Source organism: Typopeltis vanoorti, chromosome 17 (genome assembly GCF_054136105.1).
Source record: "Typopeltis vanoorti isolate ZY-2024b chromosome 17, IOZ_Tvanoo_1.0, whole genome shotgun sequence".
NCBI lineage: Eukaryota > Metazoa > Arthropoda > Arachnida > Uropygi > Thelyphonidae > Typopeltis > Typopeltis vanoorti.
The window spans coordinates 53672595-53688741 of record NC_143565.1 but is presented as its reverse complement, the minus strand read 5'-3'; the positions used below and the strand labels follow the sequence as shown (position 1 = coordinate 53688741).

The 16147-nt window shown below is 36.3% G+C and overlaps 1 protein-coding gene across 1 annotated transcript; it reads left to right on the top strand.

Moving 5' to 3' along the window:
- Window positions 1-1255: 1255 nt before the first annotated feature.
- Window positions 1256-1783, top strand: LOC150097398 (protein ZBED8L-like). The gene has a single exon (XM_090407663.1). The coding sequence runs from the start codon at window positions 1256-1258 to the stop codon at window positions 1781-1783; it is 528 nt and encodes a 175-aa protein (XP_090263789.1).
- Window positions 1784-16147: the final 14364 nt, after the last annotated feature.

The window sequence follows — 16147 nt, the reverse complement described above, 5'->3', positions numbered from 1 at the left end:
ATACCAGGAAGAGTTCCTCAATTATGGGTTTACACAAATAGAAGACAAAGGAATAATGAAACCACAGTGTGTTGTCTGCTTGAAAGTACTGACTGCAGAATCTTTCTAAAAGAGCCGATTAAAGAAACACTTGGATAATTTGCACCAACATCTGTCTTCCAAACCGTGGGAATACTTTGTAAATTTGGAAATGTCTGTCAAAAGACAAAGACTGGACAGCAACTTGAGAGGTACATTCAATCAACATTCAGCATCAAAGGCTAGCTTTGAAGTGGCCTGGTTGATTGCCCGAAAGAAGAAACCATATACTATTGGTGAGGAATTAGTTAAACCAGCAGCTTTGAAAATGGCAGAGATTATGTGTGGTCAGAAAGAAGCCATGAAACTAAATTCAGTGCTCTCTTGTCTGCAAAAGTTGTGAAAGAAAGCATTTCTATTTTAGCAGAAAATGTGAGGGAACAAGTTATTTCTTCAATAAAAGAGAGTAAATGCTTTGCTATTCAACTTGATGAGACTACAGATGTTAGTAGTAATTCGCAGCTGATGGTGTATGTTCGCTACAAAGGTTTACATGCAATCAAAGAGGAATTGTTGTTTTGTTCTCCTCGAGTTGCAATCTCGTGGAATTGATGTCATCAATAAAGTTAATAAATACTTTAATAACGTTAATTTAAAGTGGGAAGACTGCATTACTGTGTCTGTTGATGGAGCTCCATCAACAGACACAGTAATGGGTCGTGTGAGTGTTTTTTCGGCTTTGGCGAGAGAGAATAATCCAAAAATTGAAGTTAACCACTGTATGATCCATCGCCAGTCACTGCTTGTGAAACATTTGGAACCTGCACTGGAAGCCATCATGCATGATGTTATCAAGGTTGTTAATGTTGTCAAATGACATGCACTAAACACGCGGCTATTTCGTGAATTATGTAAAGATGGTGAGGCTGAATATACAGAAATACTTTATCATACAGAAGTGAGGTGGCTCTCACGTGGAAATGTTCTGAACCGAGTGTGGGCTCTCAAAACTGAACTTGAAATTTTTATGGTTGATCAAAAGCATGTTCTTGCAGATAAGTTTACAAACTCCTCGTGGGTTGCACATCTCGCATATTTAGCTGATATTTTTGAGTATGTGAATGCATTGAACAAAGAATTGCAAGGAAAAAACATCAATATAATTTCAGCCAGAGAAAAGATCTCAGCATTTGGATCAAAGCTTTTATATTGGAGACAGAAAACAGAATAAAACAAGATGGCTGCCTTTTCAAAGTTAGCTTTGTTTTTAGAAGATTGTGAAAATATTACTTTTGACGACATCAAGGGTACAGTTATAAGGCATCTTGCCAATCTCAAAGAGCGGTTCTCTTATTACTTTCCAGATATTGATTTACATACTGTCAGTTGGGTTGTAGATCCCTTTAAATGTGAAATTTCTCATGTACCAGAAGAGCCTCAAGGGTTGGCAGAGGCACTTCTTGAACTTCAATCCAATAGTGAAGCACGTATTAAATTTGAAAACAAAGCAGATCTGTCATATTTTTGGATGTCAATAGCTGCAAAGGCTTTCAAAATTGCACATGAGAAGGCAGTCAAAAAGTTGCTGCCTTTTGCAACAACCTACCTTTGCGAACAAGGATTTTTCACTCTAATGAACATGAAAACAAAGCAGAGAAATCGATTGGACCCCGAAGATAGTATCCAGATTGCTCTAACATCAAAATGCCCCAATTTTGATGTTATTGTATCGAAAATGAAACAACATCATTTCTCCAAAACCTGAAGTGAAAAAGATTTCAAAGAGATCCTTTTGTTTCATAATGAGGATATTAATTTATTTTATCACATTAATTTTATACTTTTTATATTTATAATTGTATTCTCCATATAAATAGATTCAATAAACCTTTTGAATTTAAATTATCTATGATTTTTCTCCCTTTCAAATCAACGGGGTAACGTCTTCGTAAATAAATATATAATTTTGGGTAATAGGTAAATAAGTTCCCCGACCCCTGTTCTGTAGTCATTCTTCCTCTTACTTGCCAAGCAAAAGAACTCTCTGGGATTTCCTTTTAACTGCTATGATATTAATCTGATTTTGTCTTTCTTACCATACTGGTCATCTTTCTCCTTATATATATATCCTCCACAGCATTTTCTTATTCTGCAGCTCATGCTTAATGATATTACTCGTCCATGTAACTCCTACCTGATTAACCGTCCTTTCTTTAGATATACAATGTAATATTGTTTCTCTCTCTAGATGCCCCTTAACTATCTCCCAGGCACTAACATCCTTTCCTTGCTTTGTTATATGCCATGGCACAGCTTCGAGCTTCCTTCTAAGTTTGTCGTAATCACCTGCCTTGTAGTTCCCATATATCCCTTCTTGACAGAATATTTCTCATTTTTTACAATCTCCCAGTCCAGACCACATGGTCACTTTCCCCAATTGGAGACAATGTTGCCACTTTGGTTATAGACGCCTCTTCTGATCCTATGACCAGTTCCAAAACTCTTGCACCTGGAATTCCTTTAACAGCCACCCTCCTGCCTATCTCCTATTCTTTTGGGCTGCAATTCATCTGCTGTCATCAGCAACACCCATCTTATCTTCCCTGAAAATACTAAACCCTTCACATCCTATCCATGTGACTACATCATCTGCTGTTAACCAAGCCTCACTAATACCTATAACTTTTGATGAGGTTTCACTAACCAATGCTAAAAACAACTCCCTCATGTTCCTGATACTTTTGGAATTAGCATATAAAAACTGCAGCATCCCTGTAGGTCCCTAACTACCTTTACTTCCTGCTTTATTAGTCATTCTCACGCACACACCTCATGGTTGCCTTCATGTACATTCACATGCTTCCACCCTAATTGCTTAAGTTTTTCTGAATTTGCTCTTCATTCAGCATGCTCTCTCTCTCTAGATAAACACCAAAACCATTTAGATGTAGTTCATCAGCATTATACAAATCTTTTTTTCCATCATACTGAGGCTATAGGCCTATAAACTCTACATCATGCCTTCTGCTCAAACTGTGTATTGATTTGTTTGCTATTAATGCCCTCAATTTGTCTTTGTCATGTCTTGGTACAAGACTTACAATCTTCACCTTCTCGCTCTTCATTTTTGCTTTGTTCAACTGCTCCTTCACATCCCTCTTCCCTCATAGAATAATTCTCACCTCCCAGATCATTATTGCTAACCAAGACAATTAGTTCTTTCACATTATCTTTTTTGCATCCAGATGGCATAACTGACATCATTGATTTTTGCACCAGGGAAACATAATTTTGTTATACTTTTGTTAAGTACTCCTCTGATCATGGAGTCTATACATAATTTTCTCTCCACTGTTTTTCTCATTTGTTCACATAATCTCAATTTTTACTTCAGACCACCTGCTTCTTTCTCTTTCTCAGCTGTGCTAATCACTTGCTGCTTCTGCAGCTTTTCAACTTTGCACTTTGTCCTGTGAATCATTCTCCTGTATTTTGACCACCACATGTTCAATATTAATTCCAACATTAACATTTTCCATTTTATCGTCAATACTTTCTACTCTACTAACATTCATTTCATTCTCGCCACCTTATTGGCACTCTGTTGAAATACTTACATGTTCGATGAATATAATAAATTTAGTTTAATCCTTTATCCAAGTATAAGCAAACAAAGTTTGCACCTGAAGTATCTTCAGGACAGGCAACTCGTGTTAAAGGCGGACCAAGCTCTCGTCACTATTTGTCTTAGTTCGATGAATACATTTCACACACACTAGAAAATCACCGAACAACGACTACTATGCTGCCATTGTTCTACCACACATTGGTGACAATATCATATTTAAACAAAAAAAAAAATACATTTACTTCCAAACTAAATAACTCAGTCAATCACACATCCGTATATATGGGAATGGATAGCATATTGGTTAGATGGATCAGAGATTGTCTCTCTGAACAATATTATTCAGGAAAAAAATGTATATGATGGAGCAGTCTCAAAAAAGGAGGGTAAACAGTAGCATGCCCCAGGGTTCTGTTCTTTGGCCCCTGCTGTTTAACTTGTTTGTAAATAATATTTCATGTGGATTGACTGGGGATCTTCAGTTATTTGCTGAAGATGCAGTTGGGAAGAATTATAAGGAGCACTGCTGATGTTAATTCTCTTCAGGAAGATTGGAATAGACTCTTGCCCTGGGCAAATGAGTGGGGCTATAGTGTTACTGTCAATAAATGTAAGGTGTTGCATTTTGAAGTACAGAAATATAAGGTTGTGTACTATACTGATGGCACTATATTGCAGTTAGTTGAGATTTGAGATCTGGGAGTGTGATGGTTGACAATAAACTAAAGTTTAGAGCGCATATTGCAAGTGTTGCAAAGATTGCACATTATATTGCTGTTATAATAAGTACACTAACACATAGGAATAAGGAGGTGGCTGTGCCACTGTATAAAGCACTGGTGTCAGACTACACTTGGACTACTGTGCTCATATTTAGTCACCTTGTTTTATGGTGATATGGAATCATTGGAGAGGGTCCAGAGATGAATGGCTAAGACAATTTCAGGGCTCCGGAATGTTGGCTATCAAGAAAGGTTAAAGAAATGTGGATTACAGAGTTTGGTGGATAAGAGGAAAAGAGGTGATATGATAGAGATGTTTAGGGGATTTTACTAGATTAATCCAGAAGGGATTATAAAAAGAATAGAAGGCAAGGAACCAGAGGCCATCCCTAGAAGTTGTGCAAGAGCATGGTGAAGAGGAGTGTGAGGAATTGATTCTTTACATGGAGAATTGTGAGTGAATGGAACATGTTATCAGAATATGTTGTAATGTAGGGAGTGTTAAGAATTTTAAGATTCATATAAATATGTCGTCAGTTGAATGAACATCTCACAATGAGTCAGTCTGCCAACTCCATGGAGGGTGTAATGATGATAATAATATTAGAAATTATTATTATTATTATTTGACACCTCCAGGGAGTCCAAAGACTCATCGAGGGAGAGTGTGGCAACAGCATCAAACGATTGGTCCCCTTCCAACTACTAACCACACTCAAACTTACTTAAGTGAGCCATTAGTAGCAGAGGCTCTACCAATCGACCAACCTTTGCCGGCATAGTTTAGCATTGCATTTAATATCTCTACATATATCTTGACTTTCCATTTTGTGGTAAATTAGTCTCATGCTCAAGCAAAACTCACGCTTACATAGTAAAACGTTAATTAAAGATCTAAAGAGTTTACAATTAGGTTTAAACATATCAAAAGCTTATCACAATACCTATACTAAATCATCTGCCACTCATAAATGAACACTCTAGTTAATGAACATATAATTCATATCCTCTGGTCAATTAAAACACACTCAGCATGGGAAAATACAAGTTTACAATTTTAACTTCAAAAGCTAACACAGACCCGCACCACATTAATTAGGTCTCACACAAGAACTTGTCCTCCGATTACCAGTCCAATGGAGCTAACAAGTTACAATCCATATAAGTCATTCAAAAAGTTCTCTAGGCAATTGTCCATTTTTCTTCCAACTAGAAATTGATTCACCCTTTTCCTCTGATGCTAATTATTAATAATATATGAGAATTCTGCACATTACCACCGCCGCATGAGGTTACCATGTGCATCCTTTACTGTTAGATACTTTACTGCTTCAGTGGGTTTCGTCCCCGTGGAGGTCACCTTGCTCATCCAGTAAAACCATTTTCTGCACTCTGCTGGTCAAACGCTCTTCTCGCTGGTCACTATAGTCAGACTGCCCATTTCCCTGGAGGAACTTTCCGTTGTCTCATTCCGGTAGCACTTCTACCGATGGCCCGAGTCGGTGGATGCCGTCATCTCGCGTACGGCTCGCCCGATACTCACCAATCAGCAACGGGGAGAAACGTGCTGTCCGAAGTCATAGAATTCCCTTCGCTGGTCAGCATCGTGGGTCCGAAAGAAAAACAGGAACAGAAAAAACGCCTTGAAACCCGCGCAAAACCAAATTTATTATCCCTTGTTGCGCCCTCTTTTTCGTTGCAGAAGTTTTCTCACAGCACCTTCCTATTGGTCCTTAAGTTGTTTAGTCACAACTCTTCTCCTCAAGAGCGCTCTTTTCGGTGAACACAAGTTCAATTCGCTTTCCACGAATTCCTTTGCATTGACATACATTTTTCATAGAGTATTTTTCTTACTAGTGTTTTCAAACAATATTTCTATCTAGACAGACAAATTCCTCCTTTTTTTTGTACTTCATTTTAAGGTAATTCAATTATGTTCTCTATTAATGATTTGTTTCTTTACTAACAATACAAGTATTTCTTGTTTATTATTGTATTGTTAAATCTTGAATGAATGATCCTTTTGACAAAAAGGTCCTTATTCAAGATCTAACACAATGCTGTGCCCATGAAGTTTTAACTGAAGCTCGGCTGTTGGTGGTAGAAAGGGGGGGGGGGGTAATGAATGGCAGTGCTGTAGCCTGTGAAGTTGTTGGTGTTACCCCTCGAGATATGAGCAAATGAGCGGCTCTGCTTGGTGGTGGGGTGAGCCTGTTACTGAGGGGAACAATGCTGGGTTTTTGGAGTTTGACCTGTACTTGAACATTCAATAAAGGTCGAAACCAGTCTGGATAGTGGCCCTTCCCTCACTGCATAGCATTATACATGTCTGCAAGGAGATGTGCTTTGCATTATGATGTGATCAGAGCTTGGTCCACCTTTACCACTAGTCTCAGTCCTAGTTTGCACCTGAAGATGCCTCAGGTGCAAACTTTGTTTGCTTACACTTGGATAAAGGATTAAACTAAATTTATTATTTGTTGATAGACATTTTCCATTTTATTTATTATTTTTAGCCACCTTAATTTAAATCAGATTTTGGCTTTGTTTATTACCATACAGTGATTAGAATTTAATTCAAAAAACCTCAGTCTATTCTTATATGTAGAATTAACTCAAATAGCTTAAAATTAGAAATTATATAATCATTGTTGATTTATATCTCTCGTTGACTATGTATATTTATGTATTTCTTGATATTCAAAATGTTGTAGTTTATATAAATTATTATGATTAAAATTATCTTTGCAAGATCTACTTATGTTTGTTTTAAATTTTTGGTTTCCTGCTCTGGCATTTAAATCTCCTGCTAGTAATAAGCAGTTTTGTTAGTTTTATTTGTGACACTCTGCATCCTTTATAAAATTTTCTTCTTTTCCCTCCTCTTATGCATAAGCACTGATTATTGTAAGATGGTTTTGTACTGTTTTGAGTGCCTAATTTCAAGGCACTCAAAACAGTTTCATGAAATTCAAGATGAATTTCATATTGAAAAGATTTCACATTGAAAAGAATAGCATGTAAGAAAGTTTTAAAGCGAATAAAAGTTGATCAGCTCTCAGATGTGAACTGTAGACTAAAATACACAAAGATTATTGAAGAAAAAATGAAAGAGTTTGAGAACAGGAAACAAACCTTGGAAATTCAGTGGCAAACTCTGAAGAAAACATTGATTGATTCTGCTAGAGAGGCATGTAGTGAGGTTGTCTGCAAGAATAAATAATTCAGAACTTCCTGGTGGACACAGGAAGTTAAAGAGGCAGTGAAGGAAAAGAAGAAAGAATATCAAAAGTTCCTGTCAAATAAGTCAGCTTGTGCTCTTAGAGAATATAGAGACAAATGCAAGAATGCTAAACACTGTGTAAAACTAGCTAAACAAAAGTCGTGGGAGGACTTTGGCAAGAATATAGAAAATAAATATCAAGAAGGTGGCAAAATATTCTGGAGATTGTTGAAGAAGATTAGGAATGGAGGAAAGAGTGCTGTAAAAGGAGTTAGAGATGATAAAGGTGACATGAAAACAGGAGAAAAAGACATCCTTGAAGTATTGAGTAATTACTCTGAAAAACTGCTAAATGAAACAAGCAGTGATGACAGCACAGTGGTAAAAAACACTGACCAAGCCTGCAGTCGGGAATACATATCCATACTTGAAGTAGAAAAAGCCATCAAACGCTTGAAATGTGGAAAGGCAGCAGGAGTAGATGATATTCGACCAGAAATGCTGAAGTATGGTGGTATAAGAGTCTTACAGTGGCTGCACTGCATAGTTCAGAAAGCCTGGACAGAGGGACGAATTCCCGATGATTGGAGTAGAGCTCTCATAGTACCCATATATAAAAAGGGAAATAAAACTGAATGTGAGAATTACAGCGGTATTTCCCTGCTGAGTGTTCCTAGCAAGATCTATGCAAGTATACTTGAGAAACAGTTGAGAAAAATTATGGAAGAAAAGCTTGGTGAAGAACAAGCTGGATTCAGGCCAAATAGAGGCTGTCAGGATCAGATCTTCACTTTACGACAAATAAAAGCATGAGAATATAACAAAGATCTGTATTTAAGTTTTGTCAATTTAGAAAAGGCATATGACAAGGTGCCACGAGAGAAGCTATTCAATACGCTGCAGTTATATGGTGTCAATGTGGCATTATATCACGCAATACTTACTCTTTATTTGAGTTGCAAGTCATCAGTTAGAATTGAAGGAAGTACAGGAAAATGGTTTAATGTTAAATCTGGTGTGAGACAAGGATGTACATTATTCTCTCTGTTATTCATTATCTATATGGATCACATTATGAAGGAAAGTGGTATTAAACATGATATCAAAATTGGAGATGTTAATGTCAGCTCTTTGCTTTATGCGGATGATGTTATACTTCTAAATAAATCCGCTACAAGTCTGCAAGATTCTCTAACTAAATTGAATAGCTGTTGTAATAGATATGGTATGAAAGTCAGCAATAAAAAGACAAAGACAATGAAAATAGGCAGAATCACTGAAAATGTCAACTGTGTTGTGAATGGAGAACCTGTGGAACAAGTAAAACATTTCAGCTACTTAGACACGATTTTTAGTGAAGATGGTAAATTAAATATAGAAATAGACAACAGAATCAGCAAAGCTGGTATGGTCGCAAGTCAATTGAATAAATTCATGTAGAATAATAGAGAAATTAGTCAGAACACTAAATTAGCTGTATACAAGACAGTGTTCAAACCAGTTTTAACTTATGGATCTGAGAGCTTGGTCAGAAGTAAAACACTTGACCAAAGACTAGAGACCGCAGATATGAGAGTTCTGAGAAAGATTAGAGGCGTGAACAGATGGCATCAATGGCAATATCATATTAAAAACGAGGATATTAGGAAAGAACTTGACATTGTCAGCATCCAGGAATGCGTTAGCAGAGCTAATCTGAGGTGGTAAGGTCACTTAAACAGAATGGGCGAGGAAAGATTAGCAAAACAAGTGTTCTCTGCCAGGTTGGCAGCAAAACGACCCAGAGGAAGACCAAGATATAGGTGGATTGATACAGTTCAAAGTACATTAGATGATAGAAATATAAGATCTGATAATGTTGGAGTCTTGACAAGTAACAGACTGATTTGGAGGAAAATTGTAGATAAGAAGTTAGTAATGATGTAATTTTTTTCATGTAGTACTATCATATCCTGTACACCCCTTGAGGGTACATGGCAGGAATTTGATGATGATGATGATGGTTTTGTACTGCTTTGAGTGCCTAATTTCTGTTAATCTTTCATTCCAGTAATTATACAATATTTTTCTTCATAGTTTTATGTGTCATAATACCTGACTTTGCTCTTTGCTTTTTTTCTTTTTATTAATTTTATATAACTCTTTTTTGAATTTTTTTAAATGTGTTTCTATATAATCTGAAAACCCTTCTCTAGAGACCAAACATTAAACTATTTTTGCAAGCTGCCACTATGTGAGGTAGTGGTCTAACACCAGATAATGAAATTCATCTCCCACCTAAAGACACTCACAATCATCCATGCCCACAGAGGGATTCAAACCCACAGCCTGTTGGTTGGAGAGCAGATATACTAACCACTTGGACAATCAAGCCAGCTGATCAAGTTCATCCTTATGTGGGATACTTCTTATTATATGTTGAATTTTTCATTACATGAGGTGCAGAGAAGCCAAGGGGTACAGGTAACAAAAACTAGTTTTGAGAAAATTGAAGTTAAAGTTCAGTAAGTATAGGAAATTTAAGATGGCATTATATAAGCCAATTGATATGTGATTTCCTTACCCATGCTCACTTATACATGGATGGTCTGAAAAGTTCTGGGCCTAACAATGAAAAAACGAATTTATAATTTCAAAATTATTTTTATTTTTCAACATAATCTCCCTTAAGACTAATACATTTATTCCAGCAATGTTCCGGCACCATTATCCTCTCCCTGTAGTGGTTCTCAGTAAGATCTGCAAATACCCCTCTACAGCTACAATCACCTCTTGATTCGAAGAAAATGCTGACCAACGAAGAAGATTTTAGTTTTGGAAAGAGACAGAAGTCAGTGGGAGCGAAATCTGGGAAACAGGGTGGATGTTCCAACAATTCATAGTGTAGATCCCTTAATTTTCCCATTGCCAAGACACTTTTATGGTCAGGTGCATTGTCCTGATGAAAGATAATTTTTTTCTTCTGCAAACCAGGTCTTTTCTCACAAATTTGTTTCATCTAGTCTGGTTAAAAGATCAGAATAATATTTCCGGTATTGTTTTACCCTTTTCAAGATAATTAATAAACAAAATGCCTTTAGTATCCCAAAACACCCATGCCGTGACCTTGTCTTCTTTTGTACTGAGCAACTAGCTTCTGTCCACTGTTTTGACTGCTGTTTGGATTCTGGTATGTAACAGTGAATCCAAGTCTCATCCATAGTAATAAATCGATGCACAAAATCAGTTTTATTCTTGTTAAAACGTATCAAGCACTGTTCAGAGATTTTCATGCAAGTGTGTTTTTGATCTGCTGTGAGCAAGCGCAGCACCCATTTTGTGCAAAGATTTTTCATTTGTAATTTTTCATACAAAATGTATCCTACACGTTCTCTTGAAATGCCTGTAGTCTCTGCAATTTCACACACTTTGACTTGCCAGTCATCCAATACCATATCGTGAACTGATCAATGATTTCTGGTGTTGTTACACTTTTTGGACGTCCTTCACGTAGATCATCTTCAAGGCTGGTACAGCCACTTTTAAACTCAGCAGCCTATTTCTTAACTGTTGAAAACAAAGGAGAAGAGTGCCCATAAACTTTTATGAACTTCAAATGGATTTCTTTTGGCATTAAACCTTCTTTTACAAAAAATTTTATAACCGCACGATACTCAATTTTATCCATTTCAAGGGATACAGTCAATACTTTGGCTTCCGATAGCTGTATAAAAAAACTACTTTATAGAATGACTTGCAATTTCACATTGATTCTTATGACAGATGTACCAACTTAGAAAAAACAAAAATCTTGCCGATAATATCGCATTTATGGTTGAGACCGAGAATGTTTCAGACCACCCATGTACATGTTCAGAAAAATAGATTGTCTTTCACTTTAACTACCCATTCCTGCAATTAACTCAATTGTTTTCAAAATATCATTTGTGAACCCCTTGGCGTCTAACCACCTCAAATGTTCTTTATCTTCATTTTTTTTTTTTGCCTTTTCCTGGGTCATAGTCTTTTTCCCTTGATAATCTGTCTAGCTTTCCTTTGAATGAGACTTCAAAATACTTCAAATTTCCGGGTAGGTTGCTAGCCTGTCTCTGGTAAATCCAGTATAGCAGAATTGCCACCTATAGCTTCTGGATAGCCATTTCTAATATGTTCTCCATTAGGAGGTATTAGGCATATTTTTTTTTTATGTGGTTCCCACCCACAAAAGGATATTAATAAACCTATGGTACATTTGTACCATGGGTGGACGAAGGATTTTTTTTTTTCCATTTTTATCAATTTTATATTTTTTTTTTATAATTTTGTATTTATTTTTATATATGCCACCCATACTTGGTCACAATTGCCTCATTTGTACTTTTAGAACAGGGTGCACGGCAAGAAGGTGAGGTTAACTTTGAATGGGAGAAACTATATATAGCCCTCCACAGCACATTTCATTATTATGAAAACTGAAATCCAAGATCTCGTTACCTCAAGTTCATGTATACATTGTTTCAGATAACTATCATAAAGTTTATCAAAAATTTATTATTTGTTGTATTAGCAGCACCTTCAGCTAGTATATTTCCCATATCAAAATCCCCATTAATAATACTTTGCTTTCCTTATTGTTACTGCCTCTTCCACTATAGTAACATACTCTCACCATCAGTTATATAAACTTCGTACTTATTATACACTACATTTTGTTCTCTTATCCATAATAGGAATTAAATGTCTCATAGTCAAAATCTTCCTGATAAGCAGTGATGAGACGTCCTCTTTTTTCTGTTCGTCAATACCAAGAATATCATCATTATGCCAAAATCAGAAATCCCCAAATAATTACTTCATTTAAACCACACGGGCTTATCTTCAAGCATTCGCATCTGTATTTAAGAATTGTGATGCCATTCAGAGTGAAATTAAATGCCAACTTTCTCTGCTGTTAATGTGAATTCATTGGAATACCCTTCACTTGTATAACCAGTTCGTTGCAGTAATTCTCACTAATATTGTTTCTAAATATGATCTGCATTTTATGGCCTTAACTCATCGCAGTGTTTAGTTGGATATTATTTCAATAATTCAATAAATTCAATATTATTTCCATAAATCAATAAAGCCACAGTTTTATATAATGCATTTGGAATCCATTTGGAATCCAATTAACAAATAATCTGTGGGTCCCTCACTGTCAGTTATGGACATTTAAAAAAAAAAAAAAAAAATCAGCTAACGCCTTTTTATTCCCGTATATACGGGAGTAGGCGAGGCCATTTAGCCCTATCTAACTTTTTGGAGACTGAGTGGGCAGTTCAATCTCCACTGGTACCCAATCAGAGACAGATGGCCCAAGGCTATCACTAATTAAGCGGTACGCAGTGAAGAGATGGCGGCTCAAATGTGCCGCCATCTCGTGGTCTCTAACCCTAACACAATATATTTAATGTCTGAAATAATGTGGGTTCTACGGTCGATTTTCTTGAATTTACAGGACGAAAAACCCGAGTTTCCGGGAGGAAAAACCTGCTTGCCCGTGCCAGAGATCGACTAACTCGGGAACCGGTCGAAAAAAGGCTTAGAAAAATTTCCTCTAGTCGCCGACTAGACTCGAAACCAAGACTTCCTTCGTGCGGCCTAGCGCGATGGTGTGCAAACGCCACATCCACTGAGCTACACAGGCTCTGTTATGGACATTTATATAAATGAAATTAGTTTTTTTAAATTTTTATTTTTATTTTATGTGGCTCCCAATCATAAAAGGTTGATATGTAGACTTATAATACATTCATACTGTTGGTGGAGTAAGGAGTTTTTTCTATTATTATGGATTATAAATATTGTTTTGTATTTTATTTATTTTTTACATAATCCAGGAAACCCTACTCTAAAGACCAAACTTAGAACCTTTTTAAGCCTCCAATAAGTGGGGAGGTGATCCCACACTGGGCAATGAAATTCATCTCCCACCTAAAGACAATCATAAACATCCATGGCAGGATTATTATACAAAAAATTCTGAAAAAAATGTGTTCGCCAGGATTCCCTGACCCCAAACTTTTTTTGTCAATATCTCCCAAGTCAATAATTGAAGTTCCATAAAGTGATGCTGTATTTGCTTGAAGTATATTTCTTTTGTGTGAGAACCATTACAAGAAGGTGAAGTCAATAAACAATACAAAGAATAATAAAAACATATTTAATGTAATTTTTACACTCTTTTTTGTTACTAGAATGGCCTCTCTTAATTATGCATATTCTTCTGTGTTTTCTTATAGCTAAAAATGATTTAGTTTAGAAACTTACTTTTTATTAAACGAAAAAAAATTCTATTTTGCCCGGTCTGCAGCTACTCGCCACAGCCGAATAGGCAAGCATATTTGTCAAGCTCTAATTATGGTATGTATATAAAAAAAAGAAACACGAGTGTTTGAAGATCATGTTTTTTTTTTCTTTTTCGCAGACAATTTCTGCTTTTCATAATGCATAATAGTTCAAGCTACACGTTGTTACACTTCTGAAAAGTGTGCTTGCAATTACTGAGCCAATTTGATGTTAAGTCAACAGCCCTATATATTAATTAAATAACGAAGTCGTGATGATACAAACTTCCCAGAAACTTACTATTTTCGTCCTGTAAATCCGACCATAGGACACACCATATTTCATTTCAGACAATATATTGCACTAGGGACCACGAGATGGCGGCACCTGTCTGTCGCTATCTTCATTGGATGTCTTTTATAATTAGGGATAGTATTGGGCCAGCTGTTTCTGCTTGGCTACCAGTGGAGATTTAACTTCCCCCTCAGTCTCCAAAAGTTAGAGCTAAAATGATCTTGCCTACTCAGGGCCGGTCCGAGAGTATCTGATGCCCCTAGGCAAAGAAAATTTAGGCGCCCCTATACATTGTCTATAATAGAGACAATATATAGGGGCGCCTAAATTTGATTGTTAGTTTGAGGGATATCCTGGAACTTCCCTGCTCATCTTGGGACAGATGCCAGGAGGAAAAATCTCTAAACTTGAGGTTAAGAATATAGAGCAGGGGAGTAGAAGAAATAGAGAAAGCGAAAATAATGTAGGATCATCAGCTCTCGCACCAGGACGGCTGGGTTTTTTTTTATTTATTATTAATCAAGATTTTACTAATTTTCCCCGAACTATGTAGCAAAATGCGGCTCCTCGAAGTCTTAGCGTCCCTAGGCGATTGTCTACGTTCGCCTAATGATAAAACCTGCCCTGTGCCTACTATCTATAAGGAATAAAAGGCGTTAGCGTATTCAGTACAGTTACGAGGGTAAGAAGCGCCTGTGGCAAGTGTATCCCCCCCCAACCTAAAAATGACAAACATTTTGAAATTTTTAAATGTAACAAGTTAAATTTTACTAAATGCAATAATTAAATACTTACTATTAACCCAATCAAAATGAGTTGCAGAATTTGTGTGTCTAAAATGCAATATAAAATAGCTGACTTTTATATCTATTTATTTTTATTTTTTACGTTTTGCGCCCCAAACCTAGTTGCGCCTGTGGCAAGTGTACCCCCCCAACCTAAAAATGACAAACATTTTGAAATTTTTAAATGTAACAAGTTAAATTTTACTAAATGCAATAATTAAATACTTACTATTAGCCCAATCAAAATGAGTTGCAGAATTTGTGTGTCTAAAATGCAATATAAAATAGCTGACTTTTATATCTATTTATTTTTATTTTTTACGTTTTGCGCCCCAAACCTAGTTGCGCCCGTGGCGGGCGCCTCTTTCGCCACGCCCTCGTTACGGCACTGAGCGTATTTATTTTACACTTCGATAAAAAATTAAAACATGTACGTAATTTCTTCTCAAGCATAATTTACTTTCTAACCAAACTAAAAGATAACTGCATAATTACAACCTTTGTATTAGTACATAACACAGCTGCAGTCAAAAACAAAAACTTTCATTTTTCAGTAAATGAGTCGTCCTATCATAGAAAAAAATTGGATGAGCAATTAAAGTTTATACTCTATTTTTTTCCCCTATTAATAATATGTGTTCTAGTTTCCAGATTTGAAAATTATGTAAGAAGAAAATGTGAAGCATTTCTGTGCTATAAAGAATAATCATGGCTTCCGTTACTTCAGGGTTTAATAAACATGATGATCAGTACATCATGTAAAAGCGATAAAGGTCTACTTTACCGGTGGAAAGATGGTATTTCCTTAATTAGAAAGGCATATTCGTGCTGCGTCAGTAGGCACAATTTATAGTGAACTGCATTTTGAAATAAGAAATTTTCTCATTTTCATAGCTACCCGTTTTTTAAACCCTTCATTAAGAAAGCAATAATTATTATTATTATTTAATGCAAGTAGTCATCACGGGAGGGCACTCCGCCACAAACATCTCACCCTATAAATTCTCAATTCACCCACTACACCATCGCCATCTACCGCCCGTTCCCGCTAACAACAATATTTTTGTCCGTAAATTGCGTGTGTGCTGATGTGCGATTTGTCTGTACGCGGGATGAAAAACCTGACTTTCCTGGAGAAAAAGAACCCTACTATCTCCATGTGAGATAG

What these genes read in the sequence shown, in the direction of transcription:
- LOC150097398 (XM_090407663.1), top strand. Translation starts at nt 1,256, where the DNA reads ATGGCTGCCTTTTCAAAGTTAGCTTTGTTTTTAGAAGATTGTGAAAAT.